Source organism: Carassius carassius, chromosome 32 (genome assembly GCF_963082965.1).
Source record: "Carassius carassius chromosome 32, fCarCar2.1, whole genome shotgun sequence".
Classification (NCBI taxonomy): domain Eukaryota; kingdom Metazoa; phylum Chordata; class Actinopteri; order Cypriniformes; family Cyprinidae; genus Carassius; species Carassius carassius.
In genome coordinates, this window is record NC_081786.1 from 1447519 (window position 1) to 1471949 (window position 24431).

Sequence of the window (24431 nt, forward strand, 5' to 3'; positions counted from 1 at the left end):
AGGAATGCAATGACGCATGAAGCCGAGCGTTTGCGTTCACATAAAGTACACTCACTAGGGTCTCTGGCTTTATAAATACATCTATAAACACATCTACATCTTAGACTTAAATGGCATTGTGTTCTGGCCGTGGAGATGGGAACTAATGGAGCAGTGAATGAATTTGGAGGAGCTGCATGTGCACAGAGTGAGTCATAACGCACATGTTTCCATCGTTCACCTGCTGTAAACATCACGAGAGAGAGAGAGAGAGAGAGCACATGTTAGTCTGCGTTTGTTAAAACTCAACCTGAACCATGGCTTTGTGTCCGAGCAGCTCTAATTCAGCTGCCATCCGTCTATTTTCCGTTGTATGTTCGATCACTCGATCTGTGTTCATGTGGTGCTTTACCTGTGCGTTATCGTTGTCAAGCTGCTCCGTACTTTTGCATTTCTTCATTCTGAAATAGAGGGAATTAATATTTGTGCATTAAAACAAGAACTATCATGTTTAATGTGACACTAACTAGGTTTAGTAAAACTAAAATGCTATTGTACTCCTAAAAGTTATCAGAATAAATTCTATACATTATTCCAGAAAGGTAGGGTGAATTTTGTTTTTTTTTTGTTTTTTTTTTATGAATACTTTTACAGCATATTTCTGAATGATCATGTGACACTGGAAAGTAATTATTTAGAAAATGTAGCTTTGATCACTGCTATAAATTACATTTGAACATATATTTACATAGAAAAAAAGTTATTTTAAATTGTAATAATATGTTCAAATTTTACTGTTTTAGTTAATTTTGGATCAAATGAATGCATTTTTTTTTACAAATATTTATTTATTAATTTAAATTTTCCATTTTTATTATTTAATTAATTATTAGCAATAGTAATTTTTATATATTCATTTTACATTAATTTTACATAAATACAGTCTTAGTGAGAAAAAATTATATATATATATATTTACAATAATTACCTATTTTGGTTTTATATTTTTATTTTAGCTTTTCATAATTTTTTTATTGATTACATATCTGATTACATTTATCATTTAATGAAATGTATGATTTCAAAACCATACAAATATATTTTTTTATTTATATACATTTAAGATTTTTAGGATTCAAATAATTAGTAGCAAGTTTTTTTTTTGGGGGGGGGGGGGGGGGGTTGGTTGGTTGGTTTCAAATTTTTATGTATAATCCAGAAACAACACCAAAAAAAATCTTACTTGTCTTTCTTCTTGGGCTCACTGAAAAAAAAACAAAAAAACAATTGTAAGTGTGAGAGATATCATGATTATTACCTGCATTTTATTTAATTTAGTTGTTATTTTAGAAATATTTACATCCCATCAGGTCAAATGATCGCACACAGCAGTCATTCCTCTAGCTGTTTTATTTTTTCATGAGAAGCTCAAACTGTGACCAAGCTACTAAACCATTGCAGACTAGTTTTGTTTCTGTCGGTGGTTTGTGTTAATAAACAGAGGTGATCTGTCCCACTCACGCTCACAGCGTATTTACTTTGCTTCTGCTCTCGAAACAATGATAATTAACCAAATAATTATCAAACAAACTGCGCTCCATGTAGAAAAGGTCACCAGCCCCTGAAACCTCGTTATGTTTCCCAAGACAAACACACTCACACACTGCAGCTCTGATGCATCAGCTGAATTACAATACTCAAAGATTCATCTCACGCATCTTACGCTTTCTATTTCTCTTGTTTCAAAGGTCAAGTTCACTGAAACACACACACACACACACGCACACACGCACGCACGCACACACACACACACACGCACACACGACCACGGGTCGCTCCCCACAATGTCAAAAATATAAGGTTTTGCTATCTTATTCCACAATGTAGCAAAAACAAGGACACACACACACGTTTGTTTTTGTGTAAAGTGTGTTCATCCCATAGGTGTAATGGTTTTTATACTGTACAAACTGTATATTCTATGGCCCTACACCAACCCTACACCTAACCCTAACCCTCACAGGAAACTTTGTGCATTTTTACTTTCTCCAAAAAACTCATTCTGTATGATTTATAAGCATTTTGAAAAATGGGGACATGGGTTATGTCTTCATAAGTCACCCTCTCCTTGTAATACCTGTGTCATACCCATGACATTATACAGAGTTGTGTCCTCCACACACACACACACACACACACACACACACACACACACACACACACACACACACACACACACTTGACACACACCTGTTGAGTGCCTTGATCTCACTGCAGTGCTTCTCTGTGGCCATTTCCAGGAGTTTGGTCAAACGCTGTCATACAGGAAATACAGGAGAGAACACAGGAAGTGTCACTTACATGTATCAGAACAGACCACACCAGCTGGACATCGCTCTGAGATCTGCTGTGCTGCCACACAGAGGAAATGAATACAAGCACTTCCTGTCACTTCCTAGTAAGAAATCTCCAGCACCTGCTTCCTGCTTTCAGCAGGTGATAGCGGTGCATCGGATCTCTTAGGAAAATATCACTCATGTTTTTAGACTGTTGCTATGTGGTTGCTAGGTTATGTTAATATGCATTTTCTATTGTTTTGAATGTTTTAGAGTGTTGCTTTGGTATTGCTAGGTTATTCTGATTGTTTTAAAGTGTTGCTTTGTGGTTGCTATGTTGCTCTAAGCATTTTAGAGTGTTGTTATGGGGTTGTTAGGCTTTTCTTAGTATTTAAAAGTGTTACTATGTGGTTTTTAGGTTGTTCTGCATGTTTTAGATTGTTGCCACGTGGTTGCTGTTATTCAGCATGTTTAGAGTGTTGCTATGAAGTTGCCATTTTCTGAGTTTTTTTGTGTTATTATGTGGTTACTAGGCTGTTCTTATTATTTTAGAGTGTTACTATGTGTTTTTATGCTGTTCCAAGTGTCTAGAGTGTTGTTTTAGTGTTTCAGAGTGTTTCTATGTGGTTGCTATGTTGTTATAAGTGTTTTAGAGTGTTGCTATCATTCTGAAGTTGTGGCCTAATGGATAGAGATTTGGATTTAGTAATCCAAAGGTTGAGAGTTCGAGTCTCGGGGTGGCAGGGATTGTAGCTGGAGAGAGTGAATGTACAGTGCTCTCTACACCTTTAATACCGGCATAAATGGCTGCCCACTGCTCCAGGTGTGTGTTCACGGTGTGTGTGTGTGTGTTCACTGCTGTGTGTGTGCACTTTGGATGGGTTAAATGCAGAGCACAAATTCAGAGTATGGGTCACCATACTTGGCTGTATTTAACGTCACTTGATATGTTGTCCGAGTGTTTAGTGTTGCTTTGTTGTTCTGAGTGTTTAAATGGGGTTGCTAGGTTATTCTTAGCATTTGAGAGTATTACTGTGTGGTTTCAGGTTATTCTGAGTGTTTCAGAGTGTTTCTATGTGTAAATAGGCTGTTCTTGGTATTTTAGAGTGTTGCTTTGCAGTTGCTGTGTTGTTCTGAGTGTTTCAGAGTGTTGCTATGTAGTTGCTAGGTTAATCTGAGTGTTGCTTTGCAGTTGCTATGTTGTTCTGAATGTTTAAGAGTGTTGCTATGTGGTTGCTAGGTTAATCTGAGTGTTGCTTTGCAGTTGCTATATTCTTCTGAGTATTTTAGAGTGTTGCTATGTGGTTGCTAGGTTAATCTGAGTGTTGCTTTGCAGTTGCTATGTTGTTCTGAGTGTTTAAGAGTGTTGCTATGTGGTTGCTAGATTAATCTGAATGTTGCTTTGCAGTTGTTATGTTGTTCTGAGTGTTTCAGAGTGTTTCTATGTGTTAATAGGTTGTTCTTGGTATTTTAGAGTGTTGCTTTGCCGTTGCTATGTTGTTCTGAGTGTTTCAGAGTGTTGCTATGTGGTTGCTAGGTTAATCTGAGTGTTGCTTTGCAGTTGCTATGTTGTTCTGAATGTTTAAGAGTGTTGCTATGTGGTTGCTAGGTTAATCTGAGTGTTGCTTTGCAGTTGCTATGTTGTTCTGAGTGTTTTAGAGTGTTGCTATGTGGTTGCTAGGTTAATCTGAGTGTTGCTTTGCAGTTGCTATATTGTTCTGAGTGTTTTAGAGTGTTGCTATGTGGTTGCTAGGTTAATCTGAGTGTTGCTTTGCAGTTGCTATGTTGTTCTGAGTGTTTAAGAGTGTTGCTATGTGGTTGCTAGATTAATCTGAGTGTTGCTTTGCAGTTGCTATGTTGTTCTGAGTGTATAAGAGTGGTGCTATGTGGTTGCTAGGTTAATCTGAGTGTTGCTTTGCAGTTGCTATATTGTTCTGAGTGTTTAAGAGTGTTGCTATGTGGTTGCTAGGTTAATCTGAGTGTTGCTTTGCAGTTGCTATGTTGTTCTGAGTGTATAAGAGTGGTGCTATGTGGTTGCTAGGTTAATCTGAGTGTTGATTTGCAGTTGCTATGTTGTTCTGAGTGTATAAGAGTGGTGCTATGTGGTTGCTAGGTTAATCTGAGTGTTGATTTGCAGTTGCTATGTTGTTCTGAGTGTTTAAGAGTGGTGCTATGTGGTTGCTAGGTTAATCTGAGTGTTTTAGAGCAATACTATGCGGTTGCTATCTTCTGAGTGTTGTTATGAGATTGCTAGGTTAGAGGGTTTAGTGTTGTGATTATAATAAAAATTATAACAATAATACTAATAATAATAGGTGAATTGAAAGTCTTAGAATGACTGAAATTAAAGTAAATAGACAATAATAATAATAATAATAATAATAATAGTAATAATATTCTAATTGAAATGCTTAGGCCAAAATGAGCTAATTAATTTAAAAAAATTAATAAAAGGATAATAATAATTGTAACTAATAATAATAATTGGCTAATTTAAATGCTTTGTATGGCCAAAAAAAAAAAAAAAAAAAAAAAAAAAAATTATATATATATATATAAAATAAAAACAGGCTAACTGAAACATTTAGTATGATTGAAATCAAGCTAGAATTCATAAAAAAAATGATAACAATAATAATAATAATAATAACAATAACAGGCTAATTTAAATGATCAATGTGGCTGAAACCGAACAGAAGTTCATAAAATAATAATATTTTATAACAATAATAGTTTGAAACTTAAACTGTGATCATTATGTGATAAAACAATTAAACCCTTCATGCCAATCACATTTTGATTAGAAACATTAATTTGCTTTTCTATATGTTTGCTAGCAGATTTACACTATATGCAGTATTTGAATGATTTCTGATGAATGAATAGTCTTTGTGATGAAGTTCAGGCTCTACAGTCTCACAGTGTGGGAACACCTCATCAAGACAGTCAATCAGCAGTCATAATATCTGTGTCTGTACCTCAGTGTTGTTCTGTTCTTTCTTCTTCTTGATTTGATCGTGTTGCTCGACCAGCAGAGCCCTGAGCTCCGACTTCAGCTTCTGCTTGAGTTCATTCACCTGGTCACCGGGATCATCTCCAGACCTGGACAATCACACGGGAACACACACACTTAACCAGAGATCAACACACAACACACAACTCAGGGACATAAACACGAAACATTAAAGTTCCACAGACGTGTTTCCTGGCTCAAAAGAGCTCAGAATTAGATGCACACTTAACTTCTGTGCTAGTTTAACCAGCAAGACAATCTTGGTCAACCTGTTTCAATACTTTTCTTTAATTAAAACAAAGCTGACATGGAAAGTAAATTTTAGATGAAAAACTTAAGCTTAAACAAATATTAGAAATGCTGCATTGGAAACTAAATGAAATAAAATGAGTTTTAAGTAATGACATTATTATATATATATATATATATATATATATATATATATATATATATATATATATATATATATATATATATATATATATAAATGACAAACGAACATAACAAAATTACTAAAACTTAAACTAAAATAGAAAAATAGTGTTAATGCAAAATATATTTGTAGTTTTGCTTCACAGTAGCTAAAACAATTTAAAAATTACAAATAAATAGTACTTTAAAAAAAATTAAAATGAAAAAAGAAATTACTAAAAATTAAACATTTTAACAATTATTTAAAAAATATATTGAAAAAAGGAAAAATTAAAGCTAATTCTAAATACTACAGTAGTATAAAATAACACTGCCTAAATAAATATATATATATAAAAAATAAAAATAAAAAAGAGAAACATACAAAACAAAATTACTAAAACTTAAACTAAAATATAAAAATAATGTTAATGCAAGATATTTTTTCTGACATTTTTTTTAATGTAGTTTTGCTTCTCAGTAGCTAAAAGGAAAACTTAAAAAATAATACAAATAAAGTACTTTAAAAATAAAAATGACAAAAGCAAAAAAAAAAATCCAAAAAAATAATTTGGAAATATAAAAATAAAAGCTAATTCAAAATACTACAATAGTATAAATAACACAGCCTATAATCAAGCATGTTGATTGTGCATGTACTTCTTCTTCTTCAAGGCTTTGAACTGGTCGCTGTATTTCTGAAGCAGTTCTTCTCGTTTCTTCTGAAACTTCTTCTCCGTGTCTTTCAGGTCTTTCTCCTGTTTCTTGGTGACCTTCAGGAAGTTCTTGTGCTGCTGCAGTTCTTCACAGGTCACAGTGGTGATGTCTGAAAAACACCTCCATCAGTCAGACTCACTTCTGCTCAGAGTTTGTCAACACTACAGGTCTTTCTATTTGCAGAGCTAAAAACTATGTTTTTTGATTTTAAATGATACTGACCCATTTTCTTAGACATTTCACACACACACACACACACACACACACACACACACACACACACACACACACACGTTTGTTTTTGTGTAAAGTGTGTTCATCCCATAGGTGTAATGGTTTTTATACTGTACAAACTGTATATTCTATGGCCCTACACCAACCCTACACCTAACCCTAACCCTCACAGGAAACTTTCTGCATTTTTACTTTCTCCAAAAAAACTCATTCTGTATGATTTATAAGCGTTTTGAAAAATGGGGACATGGGTTATGTCCTCATAAGTCACCCTCTGCTTGTAATACCTGTGTCATACCCATGACATTATACAGAGTTGTGTCCTGATATGACACAAAAACAAGAGCACACACACACACACACACACACACACACACACACACACACACACACACACATATATATATATATATATATATATATATACTGTATTTGTGTGTAAATATGTGTATTTAAAACAAATATTGCTTAAAAGTATGTTTTTTAAAAACTTAAAAAAAACATTAACTGAAGGATAAAGCAATTTTCTTAAAGGACTAGAGATATAAATAATTTTTTACTATTATAAAATCAGGCTACAATTTATATTGAAAATGATCTTTTGTAATGTTTTGATGATGGTTGTGGATGAGTTGAGGTGATGGCTGTATTTTGTAATGTAACTATTGAAACTAATGTAACAAGTAACTTGGCGAGTCAGTGTGATGATGTTACAAATCAGATCACCTGATGGATCAGATGGGCTTTCCTCACTGGATTCTTTGGTCTCTGTGACGACAGCGTCTGCATCAGCAGCAGCTTCTGGTTCAGTTTTCTCCTCAGGTTTGGGTTCAGGTTCTGGTTTTACTTCAGGTTCGGGCTCTGGTTCAGTTTTCTCCTCTGGTTTGGGTTCAGGTTCTGGTTTTACTTCAGGTTTGGGCTCAGGTTCTGGTTTTACTTCAGGTTCGGGCTCTGGTTCAGTTTTCTCCTCAGGTTTGGGCTCAGGTTCTGGTTTTACTTCAGGTTCGGGCTCTGGTTCAGTTTTCTCCTCAGGTTTGGGTTCAGGTTCTGGTTTTACTTCAGGTTTGGGTTCAGGTGATGCAGTGTCGCCCTCTGCTGGAGGAACTGCAGCTTCAGTCTCTGATGATGCTGGAGCTGCTTCTGCGGCCTTCGGTTCTTATTATATGATAGAGTCACAGGCAGATCAATTATCATGAATTATCATCCATTTCACTTCAATAAATATGACAAATCAGTGCAGTTATGGTATGCAATTACCATGATACTTGAATATGTTTGGTACCAAAAAAACATATGTATAGCCTGATTGCACTGTAAGTCGCTTTGGATAAAAGCATCGCTAAATGCATAAATGTAAATGTAAATTAATATATAATTTATGTCATTTTTTATATAGTGTTTTATATAAAAAACATTTTTTTAAAGCAGTCAAATTTGCTGTTAATGGAGCAAAATACACCGATTATTGAACAAATTCAACGAATATCTCTTTAGTTTTGAGTGTAGTTCTACAGAGAAAAAAAGTGTGTTGTTATTTAGCTTAATCAAAATAAACAAATAAACAAAAAAATAATAATGACAAAAGCACATTAACATTCTAAAAATAAAAATGGCAATATCAGATACAATTATTAAAAATTAAAACTGAAAAGTGCAAATATAAAATTAAAGCAAATTTAAAATATACAATGCAAAAATTTATTTAAAATGCTTAGACATTAAAAAATACTAAAACTGACAAAACACAACACACACAAAATAAAATGAAATAAGTTTAAGTACTAAAATTACTGAAATTGAGTTTAAAATGAATTAAAATCAAAGGTGAATAAATATTTACATTTATAATATATATACGTATATGTATATACCTGCGGCAGGTGTCTGGGCTCCGTCAGCGAGAGGTAACTCATATTCACACACGTATGTTAAACTCTGAAGACGAGAGCACAGTGAGATCCTTCAGCATTTATAAAAGCTGAAGATCACATGGTTAACCAAGAGACAATGCAGAAACTATCACACTTTTTATGTGGCTACATTACAAATAAGTTCATCCATGTTCATGGAATATTAGATCTGAATTATTACAAGGGACATAAAAACTAGCACAGTTATAAAGGACATCAATTATCTCAGGCAATAGTCAATTATGCGGTTTAGATGTTGTTATCGCTATTATTTTAATATCACTGAGGTATGATTAATATAGTTCCTCTTCAGGAACTCGAGCTGCATCGAGCGATTTTGGCAAGAACAACTCTGAATATTGTGTGCAATCAGTCCAACGGAAGAGCGTGACGTCACAGGCGGGGTGACGTAGCGACCAGGAAGCTATAAAAGCAAGTGCCACGCAGCTGGCTTCAGCTTCGCGTCTTTCAGCAAGCGCTCTGTGTGTGCATGTTCAAAAGTCTGTCTTGTAAGTCTTATTTAGTGTTGTCTGTCTCAATAAAGCAACATAATGCCTAAGAGCAAAGCTAAGATCAGACATATGAAGGGCGAAGCCAAATCACGCTATAAATTGTGTGTTCCTCCCTGCCAACGCTACATCACGGCTGGGGATACACATGATTTATGCGTGGTTTGCCTGGGGTCAAAGCACGCTGAGTCGGCTCTCGAGGGAGCATTGTGAACGATTGCCGATGCGGACGCTTAGATCCCGGAGGGCTCTCTTCGAGGAGGGAGCCTTGGCCAGCGTTCCCGGCGGAGCTGGCCCTGCTTCTGCCGAGGCAGAGCGGCTGCTGCACTCGTGGGGTTCGCAGATGGATCTGGCAGAGGGTATGGAGACAGGCCAGTCCTTATCTCCTTCCTCATCTTCCAGATCCGGCGCCCAAACCCTGGGTTCGGAAGCACGCTCAACGGTTTCTTCCCCCCAGGGCGAGGGGTCGACACTCCACCTCTCTTTATCTGATGAGGTGGACGTGGAGACTGTTAGTAGGGACTCGCCACCCCTATCGCCCCAGTATGAGGAGCTGTTGGAGGTGGTTACTCGTGCAGTTGATAAATTAAAAATCGAGTAGCCTGCAGGGGAAAAATAAGAACCGCAGAAAAGTAAATTAGTTTCTGCGGCCGAGACAGCCACCTCCAGCCCGGAGCCTTCCCTTTTTTCCCGACCTCCATGAAGAAATAGCGAGGTCGTGGAAACACCCCTATTCGACCCGTCTCTTCGGCCCCGACTTTCAGTATTATGGCAATGTCGCGGGGCTCGATGAGCGGGGGTACAGAGCGATGCCCCGGGTTGAGCAGACGCTTGCGAGATATCTGTCACCCGGTTCGGCGTCGTCTCTGAAGGCTCCGGCCTTGCCCACAAAACCGTTAAAGACAACATCTACGTTAATGGGCAAGGGCTATGTGGCAGCAGGTCAGGCGGGGGCGTTCCTTCACACTATGGCCGTCCTCCAAGCATATCAGGCTGACCTGCTGAGAGATGTAGACGAGGGAGAGGGGATCAAGTCCGACGATATTGCAGAGCTTAGACGGACCGCTGATCTCTCCCTCCGCGCCACCAAAGAGACTGCTCGCGCGATTGGGCGGTCTATGGCAGCCTTGGTGGCCGCGGAGAGGCATTTATGGCTGACCCTGTCTCAGATAAGAGAGCGTGACAGGGTCTGCCTCCTGGACGCCCCGCTTCAAGCCTCGGGCCTGTTCGAAGACACAGTCAATACCGTCGTCGACAGGTTCCAGGAGGCACGCAAACAGGCGGCGGCGTTCCAGAGTTTCCTCCCTCGTCGCTCTCGTGGGTTATCTGGGCGGGAGATACCCAGGCCACAAGCGAGCTCCTCATACCGTGAGGCTCAAAAGCAGAGCGTCGCCACTCGTGCTCCCCCACATCGGGACCGTGGGTCTAAGCGTTCTAAGGGATCTAAACGCTCTGAGTCGGGGACTTCCAAAGCAAGATCTTCGTGTAATTATCGAAGCTAGGAAGTCCTCGACAAAGAGGTCCTGACGCCACAGGCGCAGTGACCATGGGGGTAGCTCCTACTGGGGTAGAGCGATGTCCACCTCATTATACGGTGCCCGTCTCACCCCAGTGCCCTCTGGAGGCCGGTCTGCCAACCCTGCCAGTGTTTCAGAGCGCAGCGGTCTCCCGCGAGTGTCACTCCCAGTTATGTCCACCCGCGAGCGTAGCGGAGCTGGAATACTCGCCACCCCTTCGGGGGCCTCTTACACCAGAGATCAGTCTCGAGAGACTGATTCCCTTAGTACATTATTTAGCAGCGTGGAAACTACTGCCAAATGTATCTCAATGGGTCCTGCAAATAGTAGAAAGAGGCTATTGTATTCAGTTCGGCCGTCCACCGCCGAGGTTCAATGGGGTTACACCGACAGTCGTCGGCCCCCAGCAGGCTCTGGTGATGGAACAAGAAGTGAATACCCTATTAAGGAAGGAGGCCATCGAGGTGGTCCCTCCTCTAGACAGGGAATCCGGGTTTTACAGCCGGTATTTCATAGTTCCAAAGAAGGATGGAGGGTTGCGTCCGATCTTAGACTTATGTCAATTAAACCTCTCAGTAATGTCACTGAAGTTCAAAATGTTCACTGTCAAACAGGTTGCAGCTCAAATCAGATCCGAGGACTGGTTTGTCACAATAGATCTCAAAGATGCATACTTCCACATATCCATCCTTCCACAACACAGGAAGTTTCTGAGGTTCGCTTTTGGGGGCAAAGCCTACCAATATCGAGTACTTCCCTTCGGCCTTGCACTCTCACCCCGCACGTTCACGAAATGTGTAGATGCGGCTCTGGTACTCCTCCGTATGCAGGGCATCCGCATTCTGAATTATATTGACGATTGGTTGATTTTAGCTCAGTCAGAGCAGATGGCGGTTCGACATCGAGGTGTCATTCTTGCCCATATGGGGGAGCTGGGCTTGAGAATGAACGCCAAGAAGAGTGTACTTTCTCCAGTTCAGAGAACAACCTATCTAGGCATAGTATGGAATTCGACTACGTTGTAGGCACGTATGTCTCCTGCTCGGATCGAGTCAATCTCCATGGGAGATTCCGATCAGGACAGATCTACTTTCTCAGGTGCAGGGCAAAATAATCCACCCTCGCCCGGAGCTGTGGTAGTTGTGGGTGTGGCCCCTGAGGGGGCACAATTCATAGCTTCCGGTCTCTCAACTGAGGTTTTTGAGACCCTCCTCCAATCCAGAGCTCCCTCTACGAGGAAACTGTACGCCCTGAGGTGGAAACTCTTTACCTCATGGTGCAGAGACCGCCAGCTTGACCCTGTTAACTACCCGGTTGGTACAGTTCTGGAGTTTCTACAAGCTAGGCTCTCTGCAGTGTTAACTCACTCCACCCTAAAGGTGTACGTGGCGGCCATAGCTGCTTACCACGTCCCTTTCGCTGGTCAGTCAGTGGGTAGGCACCCCCTAGTTACATGTTTCCTCTGTGGTGCACTGAGGCTGAGACCTCCAGTACGGTCCCGTATTCCCCCGTGGGATTTGGTTGTGGTATTAGAGGCTCTCTGCAAAGCTCCATTCGAGCCAATTCAAGATATTTCAGATAGACATCTGACCCTTAAGACTGCCCTGTTACTGGCGATTACGTAACTAAAGAGAGTTGGAGACCTTCAGGCCCTCTCGGTGGCCCCTAACTACTTAGACTTTGCCCCTGGTATGGCCAAAGCATTCTTATACCCTCGAGCGGGTTATGTTCCTAAAGTTCCCTCTGTTACACCACAACCTATCGTACTGCAGGCCTTCTGCCCTCCTTTTCGGGAGCCAGACCAGGAGAAGCTAAATTGTATGTGTCCGCATACGTCCACAGAGCTGCCCTGTGGAGAAAATCTGACCAATTGCTTGTTTGCTAAGGTCCTCCTAAAAAGGGTTCCCCTGCCTCTAAGCAGACCCTTAGCCATTGGATAGTCGAGGCTATCAACGTCTCCTATGAGTCCTCTGGTCTGCCCCTTCCTTTGGGAGCCAAGGCTCACTCTACGCGGGGAATTGCTGCCTCTAAGGCCTTTCTAGCAGGTGTGTCCCTCTTGGACATCTGCAATGCTGCGGGATGGTCCACGCCCTCTACATTTGCCAGATTTTGCAATCTTGATATGCGAGCCGCTCCTGGCTCTTCTGTCCTCTTGCCTTAGCTGTGCTCATCGGATACACACTAGGCAGGGGATTGGTAGTCTGGCAGCATTGGCACATCGTTCCCCAAAAGTGCTCGACGCAGCTCGAGTTCCTGAAGAGGAACGTCCCTAGGTTACGAATGTAACCCTAGTTCCTCGAAGGAACGAGACGCTGCGTCGCAGAGCCATATTCCCGGCACCCCTGCCGGCGCCTGCTTCCCTACTCGAAGCTGAAGCCAGCTGCGTGGCACGTGTTTTTATAGCTTCCTGGTCGCTACGTCACCCTGCCTGTGATGTCACGCTCTTCCGTTGGACTGATTGCACACAATATTCAGACTTGTTCTTGCCAAAGGTGTTCCCCAAAAGCGCTCGATGCAGCGTCTCGTTCCTTCGAGGAACTAGGGTTACATTCGTAACCTAGGGACGTTTATTATTATAATTATTGGGTTTTTTTATTTCTTTTTCAGTTAAAGTTTATTATTTATTATTAACAAGTAATTTGTGTTAACAAGTAATTTGTGTTTTATAATTTTTCTTAAAATATCTAAAAAAATATTCATTTTTTTTTTACATAATATATACATTTTTAGTTTGAGTTATTTTAATATTTTATATAATAGTGATAATATTTTATAAAGTTAAACTAAAATAATATTAGAAATGCTGCAACTAATTAACTAATATAAGATTTTTATTGTTTTATTTATTTATTTTTAATTATAATGACCATGGTTGTTATTTTAGTATCATACAATCTTATGCTAGTGCTTATGTTAAATTTGTTTTTATTTTTTCGTTTTGTAGATTTTTATCATTTGCATTAATTCTTTTTAAATGCCTTTTTAAATTTCATTTCCATTTTAGTTATTTTTAACTTAAAATAAATATAAATGAGAATACTTAAGTTTTTCATATTTCAGTTCATTTTTATTTAAGTTTATTCAAAAGTTTTTTGTTTTAATTTTAGTTACTTTCTTATACTATTATACGATTATTTTGAATTAGTTTTTATTTAATATTTTCTGTTTTCACTTTAAATTTAAGTACATTTTTAGTAATTTTGTAGTGTTTTTAAAATGTTTTTATTCAGTTTATTTTGTTTTTCATTATTTTAGTACACCAAGTTAAACTAAATGTAATAAGAAATGTTGTCTTTGCATCCAGCTAAAATAAAACGTTTTTTTAAATAAGAAACTGCTTGACTCATAATAACATGCATTCATTTGAACATGCATTTATTGCATGCATCTGTGCATTTAACTCTACCTCAGTCTTCGGTGGCTTCGAAGTCTTCACAGGATTGAAAAGTGCATCCGAGAAATCTAGCAGAAAACAATCATTTAGAGGTCATTTGATGTTGTGCTCAGTGAAAGCCTGTGACTGTAGGTTTGTAGGTCAGTACCAGCGAATGCAGCAGGGATGTAGTCCTTGACCTCGATGTGCACGAACACAGATGGCAGCGTGAGCGGCATGTTGCTCTCTGTGCGCAGACCGATGTGCTGGAAACCTGCAAACCATCACAGCATTTGACAAACTTGTTTTGTTCCACCAAATAAAACCTCATATGTGACCCTGGACCACAAGACGAGATGCAACTATTTGAAAATCTGGAATCCTAGGGATGCAAAAAAAATTTAAACATTGAGAAAATCATCTTTAAAAGAATAATGGATTATTTTAACCCATACAATGCATTGTTGGCTATTGTGGTACTTAAGACTGGTTTGGGTCTCACCTGTCTGCAGAGCGTCCAGAGGGATGATTCGGTGACCCAGGAACTTTCCACCCTCCTCCTGAACCACGAGTCTGAGGTAAGCCATCTCCGGCAGCAAGATCTGCTCAACATCACACAGACATCATCCTTTGAGCCGCTCCAACACACCTCAGTCATGATACGAGAGGCGTGGGATCTGACCTTCTCGAAGACGAACGGCTCCTCGTTCCACTCGGGGTTGATGGCGTTGGGCGTCGTGCTCCATTTGGTGCGGTATTTGCGTTTGGGGTCTTTGGGCAAACCGATGAGCTCGACCTCCACTCCGGTCTTCACGTGTTTATCCGACAGGAACTGACCGGAGTAAATCTGAACACAGGATACAGTTCACACACACATTTATAAGTCAGAGGAGATTCACTGATAGAGAAAATACAGCACACAATGCTGTCCATTGTTTGTCCACAAGCACATTAAAACATAATATATCTATATAAAAAGATGATAATAATTAAAAAATAAAACTAATTTATTTTTAGGGTTTTCATGCATGATTCGGAAGAAGGGGAAACAAATTCAGATAAAAAAAAAAAAAAAAAAAAAACCTGACTGTGATTAAAATGCGATAAAACTAATTTCAGGTTTGATGTGTAGAGCTGCATAACTTGGATAGAAATAAAATAAAATAGAAATATGCCTATTATTATTATTATTGTTAATTAATATTAGTATATATATATATATTGTATTGCTGCTTTATTACTATTGTAAAATAAATCTAATATTTACGAAAATTGCATTACTTTTATTTTAGATAATTATTTATATTATTATTATTTATTACCAACTTTTATTTTTTACTATTATAAGTAGTTACTATTATAACTATTATAAGAAGTCTTTTATTATTACTTTAATAATTCACTGTAAAACTAAATTAAATAATATAAATAAAATAATAATGATTATAATTCATCTCATATTGTAAAATTACAATACTTCTTATTTCCTAAATTACAAATATTAAACCACCAAACTTTTTTGACAAAAAATTTAAAATAAAAAAAGCAGGGAACCATTAAAGCTTCATTACAAAATATAAAGCTAATAAAAAATACAAAATAAATACATCATAATAATAATAATAGTAATTATATATATATATATATATATATATATATATATATATATATATATATATATATATATATATATATACACACACACAAAATAAAACTTTTTGTTTGCATAATATATGTGTGTATTCTGTGTATATTTATTATTTATACATAAATACACACACATACAGTTTATATTTAGAAAATATATACATGTCTATATTTATGCTCACATACCTAATTTATATTATAAATAAATGTTTATGTTTATTCAATATATAAACATAGCCTATTTTTTCGAAATATATACGTGTGTGTGTATTTACATATACATAATAAATATACACAGCACGCATACATATATTATGCAAACAAAAACTTGTATTTTGGATGCGATTAATCGCGATTAATCGTTTGACAGCACGAATACTCATACGAGTATCTGTCACAGTTCTTCCAATTTAAGTCCCAAAGCATTTCTGTAGGACCTTAATGGTGAGAGTGCTGGCGATGATGGTGTCAATCCGGTCGGTGAAGGGATCGAACTTCTTGTCGCTGCGACGGACCACGTCGTGTTTGAGGAGGTAACCCGTCCTGCCGTTAAACTCAAACAGAGCCATGTTCAGCTGCATGGGGAAGTCTACAGCATCCAATACACACCACACCGTTAAACCACAGACACAGCTTTAAAATGCACAAATAGTACACATTAAACATTTGCCACTTGTGGTTACTCATCATATTTAAATACAAATGTGACCCTAGAGCACAAAACCAGTCTTATGTGTCAATTTTTGGAAATTGAGATTTATGCGTCATCTGAAAGCTGAATGAATAATCTTTCGGAGATCGGACAATATTTGGCTGAGATGCAACTATTTGAAAATCTGGAATCTGAGGGATGCAAAAAAAATCTAAATATTGAGAAAATCATCTTTAAAGTTGTTCAAATGAAGTTCATAGCAATGCATATGCATCAAAAATTAAATTGGATATATTTACAGTACAGTAGGAGATTTACAAAATATAATCATGGAACATGATCTTTACTTAATATCTTAAGGATTTTTGACGTAAAAGAAAAACTCAAGAACACCAGTTTTGGGAAACCCTGTGCTGATGTGATGACATTCCTGCCCATTTTTACAAGAACACATCATTTTGTGAAATAAAGAGTCAATGTTGGCGGTGATTTGACTCGTCTCACCCATAGTCTGGTAGTTGAGGGCCACAAACTGACAGCCGGCGCTCCAGAAGGGCTGAGGACTGTAGTTTGAAGAGTCCACACGGGTTCCTTTAGGATAGATACGACTCATCTGCCTCTTATTATATCTACAGACATCAGTTTAGGAAAGCAGTGACATCCAAACACCAGAAAACAATCTGAATCTGAGTCTAACTGAGAGGACAAGAACATGACAGAAGTAAAGGATACTCCACCCAGTCCACAGCGCTCTTAGCGATCAGACTCTCTCCTTTGGTTTCCACGAATGAAGAGATGACAAAACTCTTGTTTTTTTCTAGATTTGGACAGAATCAGATGGTTAAACAACATTGATGTTTTGTCAATTTGTCAACATTGTACAAGCATCATGGGACTGAAGGAAAAAACAACAGCTCCAGTCTTACCATGCAGCGAACTTTCATATGTTATAATAAGAGTATAAAAAAATAAATAAAAAAATAAATAAAAATCAATTATATATATATATATATATATATATATATATATATAATAAATTATAGATTAATAATATAACATATTATTAATAAAATTAAAATAAATCACTAAATAATAATAAATTAAATATTATTAATAATAAACATTATTATTTGATTTATTCACTATAAAATTAAAAATGGAGTATTAAAGAAATAATAATAATTTTGTTTTACTTTAAAATTACTATTCACAATACACATTACATCCTATTATTAAATAACAATATAAAAATGTCATACAAACAATTATAAAATTACACTGTTATAAAAATGAGCATTTTAGAAAAATAATATAATAATTAAAATTTTATTTTACATTACTTGTAAAAATACTTTTTATTTAATTTCTTCATTTTTGAACTGATAAATTAATGTAAATATAAAAATCATATAAAAATATAAATAAAAATATTGAATGTTAACGTCAATTAATGCACTTTTAAGAATTAAGAAGAATCATATTTCTAACTAACAAATATTCATAAAATATATTGCTTGTTGTATTATAATTACAAATGTTAGCAAACATAATTGGAAAGTGTTACTAGGGTGAAATTGAAATAATTTCACTACATTTTACTGGTTTATGCATTTGATTTTGCATATTTACTGCTCAAATGGGGAATCATTTGCCAAAAAAAAAAGAAAAAAGGTTGTTATATTTATTATGTAATTTACTCTAAGATAAGGTTTCAGAGTTTCAGGTGCATCTCTTATGTATTGATCACACACGAGCGTGAACTCACTGGCTGCGTTCTCAAAAGAGATGAATTTGTTGGGCTGTACGTAGTTGACCAGAGCTGACATCTCCTCGTATGCTGTCACTTCCTGTCCAGCGGTTCCCTGAGAGGAAGTGACAAATAGTGCAGACTCAGTAAATGATGATTAAAGAAAGAAAAGTCATTGTACATTTAGCAAACAATTACTTTTAAAAAGATAATTGGAGTGTTGCACTACAGCGCTACTTTTGTTTCATTCAGCAAGGATGCATTAAAATGATCAAAAAGTGCAAGTAAATATACAATCATTTGCATAATAAACGACATAATAATTACATTTTTTTTTCAAACATTCAATTCATCAACAGATCTTTAAAAAATAAGGTTTCACAAAAATATTAACTGTTTTCAGAAATGTTTCATCATCTTTTCATGATTTCTGAAGATCATGTGACACTGAAGACTGGAGGAATGATGCTGAAAATACAGCTGTGCATCACAGAAATAAATTACACTTTAACACAGATTCACACAGAAAACGGTTATTTTAAATAGCAATAATATTTCACTATTTTTACTGTTTTTATTTTGGTCAAATAAATGCAGCCTGTGTGACTTCTTTAGGTTTTAAAATGTGCATTTCTGATATTTGAATCTTCATTCTTACAATTATCAAAAGCCTCAAGAGTTGCTCAAAAGAGGCCAGAAGTTACAAATATTCAGCATCTACTTCACCTCGTCAGAGTTCTTCATCTTCTCTTCGTCCTGTTCATCGTGGTCATCATGCTCTTCACGGTCATCTGGATCGGTTAGACACAAAATACTGTTATTTTTGTTTTTGGTGGCACTAAAACCGGCCCGTCAGAGCATCCTCACAAACATATATTTGGAGGCTTCATAGAAACAGTCCAGTTTGAGCACTGGTTAATGGATGAACTGACCGGTTGCATGCGGCGGGTCGCTGTTCTCTGGGTTAGGTGGAGCGGGTTGGTTGGACTCAGTGTCGTCCGCAGCTTCGTTTGCTTGCTCTGGACCAGACGCTTTCTTGGCCTGTTCGGGTTTGCTGGCAGGTGTGCTGCTTTTCTTATTCTTGATCAAGATTTTACCCATCAGCTCAGACGGACTCGGCATCGGATGACCCGGCTTCAGCTGAAAAACAAAACCACAGAAGATCAGATGAGGTATTAAACAGAATTACTGCTAACAGCGTGGAATTTGAACAGGTTTACAGTGAATTTATAACAGCTGAGGGGTGTTGTTAGGCACAATGACTGAAACCCTTTAACTGTTATAAATTCACAGTAAACCATGGTTTCACGGGGCTTACTGCTTTTAGAAAACGGTTATTCCATATGCATAGTAAGGTTTCACGGAATAAAACAGAGCAAATAAAGTGTAATGATATTAATAAAAGCAGTATTCTTCCACCAAACAATGTAGCTCCTCAGAAACAGCTGTGGGTGATACAAAGTGGTTGCCGAGCAACACACAGAAGTAAACAAAGGTGAATGTTACTTTGTAGCGTTGAACAATCAGCTTTGAACACGGCTCAGCCAATCAGAATCAAGGAGCGGAACTCTACGTTTTATAAAAGTTTCTTGGTAAGACCAAAGTTGAGTCCCGTTAGTTAATGTTCGCTAATGCATTAACATTAACTTACAGTATTTATTCATCTTTGTTAACGTTAAATAATAAAAGCACAACCATTCATTGTTTGCTCAGGTCTGTTGAAAATGAACGAAGATTAATGAATGCTTTATAAGCATCATCCACTGACAGTTCATGTTAACTGATATGGTTAACTAATGGTAACGAATATAACCACATTGTAAAGTGTTACTGGTTTTTTTATTTTATTTGACATTTTATTCTCCACTGGTCCATTTAAAATGCATTACAGATGTTTTCATTATTAGTTAACAAATGGATCTTTAAATGCATCTTTATTGTACATTGATCGTTTTAGTTAATGCAACTGGTATCCAATTATTTTACTTTAGAGATATTTTTATTAACTAATATAGTTATCTAATGTAAACAAACAGAACCTTAATGTAACCTGTTGATTTTAGTTTGAGCAACTGTTTCCCCTTTATTTTATTGATCATTTTTGTTTTTGTTATTTGCAGTTAATGCTAATTATTATAATGTGCGAATGGAATCGTCATGAAAAGTGGTTTTGTAACTGGTCACCATTTTTTGTATTATTATTTTTAATCCCATTTTTATCTCCACTTCTCGATTTCAAACAGTCCTGCGGTGTGACAAATGACCTTTTTAATTATTCAGTATTTTTTTTATTTCCTGTGTTGCCTCTCAATTAATTTAGGCTGATATAACAGAATTGGCATAATTTTTAAAACAGTATTATGTGGAGTCAACTTTCTAAATATATTTCAACTCTCTGTATTTTTGCTGAATGACGTTAAATAACACAAGTGTTTGAATCCAACAAAACTTCCCCACATCTGAACTCACGGGATATTTTTCCAGTACGTCAACGAGCAGAGCGTCTCCAAAGATGGTCCTGCAGTAGTGAGCCATCTTCTCCTGCTGCTTCACGCTGAAACAAACACGTGATCTCATGTACATCACATCAGAAATATCACCACATCAAACCTGCAGTACCAGGAGCAAAGAGTGTCTTACGAATCCACGTGGTTCTCAAATGAAAGCACAACAGGATACTTGGACGTTTTGAAGGCACTCTCAGCGATCGCTTCAATCACGTCCTAAAGTCATAATCATAAACAATGCAAAAAAGAAGTGTGCTTAGTCATATTTAATGTGCATTTGGATTGTACTTCAAATCTGTAGATAATATATTATTAATGAAATAAAAGGCCAGTTAAGTGACTAAAATAGAGACACTTTCATGATTGTTTTTTTTTTTTAAACAAACTTAAGTATACATTTTAAATCATTATGTTTTTTATTGCTTTTGATTTTAACGTTTTGGAATGGAAAAGAGCTACGATAAATAAGTGCTTTAAAGTATTTTTCACTGTTAGTTAATTGATGTTAACTAACTAATGTTAGCTTACTGTAAAGTGTTACTGGTTTATGTTCATTCATGTAACTGGTCACCAATTTATTTTTTTCATTTTAATAAAATTATATTTTTATTTAAAAGTAAATTTTTTTTGTCATCCTTTAAAGAAGCAGACTTATTTTGATATCTTGACTAACATCCTTGGTAATAATTTATTTGATAATTGCAACATCATTACAAATATATATATATATATTTAAAGACATACAAGTTGCAATAGAAATTATATTAAAGTATATTATAGTTACTTTAATATTATAAGACTTTAGCTAGTTTATTTATTGCATTTAATACAAATTTCAACTAACATTTCAATGAAACGAAGTTATTTATACATATGTGACTGAAGCACAAAAGCAGTCTCAAGTCTCTGGGCAATAGCCTAAAAAACCAACAAACAAAAAAACCTTTTTATTTGTCACAATTATAGATTTTTCTTTTATGCCAAAATCATTAGGATATTAAGTAAAGATCATGTTCCATGAAGATATGTCCTACCGTAAATATATCAAAACTTATTTTTTTATTTGCAATTTGCATTTCTAAGAATTCATTTGAACAACTTTAAAGATGATTTTCTCAATATTTAGATTTTTTTGCATCCCTCCGATTCCGGATATTCAAAAAGTTGTATCTGGGCCAGATGATTTATAAATCTCATTTTTGAAAAATTGGCACTTAAGACTGGTTTTGTGCTCCAGGGTGACGTAAAACAAAGCGATTGATAATCTTTGTTAATAATAAAGCTGAAGTTGACCTGTCTTGATTTCTGTCAAATGTAGCTTGCACTGATTATAATGGGCCTCCACGGCGCATCCCATAATCACAGCGAGACTAACCGAGAGAGCCCTGATTGGAGGAACTGACCTTGAAGAGGATCTCGGTGGTCATGGTGAAGCCGTGGGTGATGATTGGCTCTTCATCCGGTGGTTTGCCCTTCCAGCAGTCGAGCTCCAGACAGCGGCACCCAGCGAGGAGACACTGGCGGTACATCTCCGGAGACGAGACACCCGTCAGCTGCCCGGCTGCACACAACACACACTTCATTAACCCCAAACACTCAACTAACAGTGTCTGCTGAAGAAGGGTTCAGGCCAGGGCCAGAGCTTTCAAGAGTTTGGGATGCTTTTTAAAGAATCTTTTCATGCTTATCAAAGCTGTAGGTATTAGATCAATTTTTTCTTCTTCACATAACGGTTTTCTATTTTAATATACTTTAAAATATAATTTATTCATGTGAACCGAATCTGAACTTTCAGCATCATTCATTACTCCAGTGTTTCAGAAATCATCGATGCTGGAAAAAGCGGTGATCATTTTTATCAGGATTATTTGATAAATAATGTTTAAAAGAACAGTGTTTATTCAAAATTGTGCTACAATATAGTACACTAATACTCAAAGGTTTTTGGGTCAGTTCATTTTTTCTTTCTTTTTGTTTTTTTTTTATTAAGAATTTAATATTTTTATTCAGCAAGGATGTGTTAAATGGATCATAAGAGATTTATATTGTTAGAAAAGATTTCTATTTTTAATAAATGCTGTTCTTTTTAAGAAAAAAGTATCACAGGTTCCAATAAATAAATAAATAACAATATTAAGTGGCACAACAGTTTCAACGCTGATAATAAATCAGCATATTAGGATGATTTCTTGCTTTGATGATTCAGCTTTGATCAAAAATTACAATGATATTTAATAATATTCCCTTTTTTCTGTATTCTTGATCAAATAAATATAGCCTTGTTGTTCCAGTGCTGCTTCATTATAAAAGTCTATCATTTTCAAGTGTTTTATGCATGAATGCATTTTTAAATGCATTGAAATTTTGCGTTACTCCCTAAAGATGCACCTAATTACGTTACTTTTTTTTGGAAAGGAATGCATTATGTTAATTTTGAGTTACTTTTTAAATCTGGGCAGGGCTTTCTTGTTTGTTTTTGATATTAAAAGTAGTAATTTTATAAAAGTAAAAGTCCTTTCACACCAAAAGTGAGATGAACACACCTCAGGCTGAAGGAGATGTAAAATCACTTCTGCACAGTAGAGGGCGCAACTCAAACAAATCGAGGAGAAAAAGATATAATAGGAATAATAAAATGAAACACAAATTTTTTCGTTTTTTGCTTATTAGTATGGTTGAATTAAATCATTGAAGGTCAGTGGCAAAGTCACTGGTTAATAAAATGGGTTTAAATACATAAATGATATCTGTCTTATTTAATCATCGCAGGTTTGTGTAATATTGTTTGTCTTTGATGTATTAGTTATTGCTGTTATCGTTAAAGGGGTATCGAGCAAGTGATAAACTATAAAAGCAATAGTGAACATCTGTGAGATCCTCAGTGTCTGGTTTCCTCCTCACCGGTGAGATAGGTGTTGTGGGAGGACTTGATGAAGTAATGTGGGATGGGTTGGGTCATATCGTGACTCTGGGCCAGTTTGTCCAGTTTCACCACCGATGTTTCAGACCCCATCAGATAAAACATCAAACCTTCTGGAGAAATCTGACCTGCAGCAGCACAAACTAAGAATGAACCTTCACAAATATACAGTCACACAGCCTCTTGGTCAACTAGGCTCAGAAACACTGGCTTATTATATTATATTATATTATATTATATTATATTATATTATATTATATTATATTATATTATATTATATTATATTATATTATATATGTTATATTATATTATATTATATTATATTATATTATATTATATTATATTATATTATATTATATTATATTATATTATATTATATTATATTATATTGTATTATATTATATTATATTATATTATATTATATTATATATGTTATATTATATTATATTATATATGTTATATTATATTATATTATATTATATTATATTATATTATATTATATTATATTATATTATATTATATTATATTATATATGTTATATTATATTATATTATATTATATTATATTATATTATATTATATTATATTATATTATATTATATTATATTATATTATATTATAATTTTAGGTTACATCTTTTACATTTTTTTATTTTGTGTCATTTTCACTAGTTATGTTCTATATATATATATATAAATTGATATTAACATTTAGTATTTAAATTTTTACTTTTGGAATAAGATCATTTTTAATTTAATTTAATTTAATTATTTATATATATATAATACTATATTAAAAGTTACATTATTAAAAGTTAGGGAAGTCGTGGCCTAATGGTTAGAGAGTCGGACTCCCAATCGAAAGGTTGTGAGTTCGAGTCCCGGGCCGGCAGGAATTGTGGGTGGGGGGAGTGCATGTACAGTTCTCTCAATACCACGACTGAGGTGCCCTTGAGCAAGG

The 24431-nt window shown here is 35.9% G+C and overlaps 1 protein-coding gene across 1 annotated transcript in view; it reads right to left on the reverse strand.

Annotated features, from left to right (window-relative positions):
- The window catches only part of plcb2 (phospholipase C, beta 2), a 36020-nt gene that overhangs the window by 4568 nt on the left and 7021 nt on the right, over positions 1-24431 (reverse strand). The window contains exons 10-30 of the mRNA XM_059519794.1: positions 23454-23600; positions 21956-22113; positions 20686-20768; positions 20515-20599; positions 18978-19185; positions 18772-18836; positions 18064-18160; positions 17031-17115; positions 16803-16927; positions 16084-16235; positions 14682-14846; positions 14502-14601; positions 14169-14273; positions 14033-14088; positions 8562-8625; positions 7417-7845; positions 6400-6565; positions 5294-5417; positions 2230-2294; positions 1223-1243; positions 392-440 (exon numbers count right to left, since the gene is read on the reverse strand). Of these exons, the coding sequence (XP_059375777.1) occupies positions 392-440; positions 1223-1243; positions 2230-2294; positions 5294-5417; positions 6400-6565; positions 7417-7845; positions 8562-8625; positions 14033-14088; positions 14169-14273; positions 14502-14601; positions 14682-14846; positions 16084-16235; positions 16803-16927; positions 17031-17115; positions 18064-18160; positions 18772-18836; positions 18978-19185; positions 20515-20599; positions 20686-20768; positions 21956-22113; positions 23454-23600 (2549 nt within the window). The remainder of the gene's footprint in view (positions 1-391; positions 441-1222; positions 1244-2229; positions 2295-5293; positions 5418-6399; positions 6566-7416; positions 7846-8561; positions 8626-14032; positions 14089-14168; positions 14274-14501; positions 14602-14681; positions 14847-16083; positions 16236-16802; positions 16928-17030; positions 17116-18063; positions 18161-18771; positions 18837-18977; positions 19186-20514; positions 20600-20685; positions 20769-21955; positions 22114-23453; positions 23601-24431) is intronic.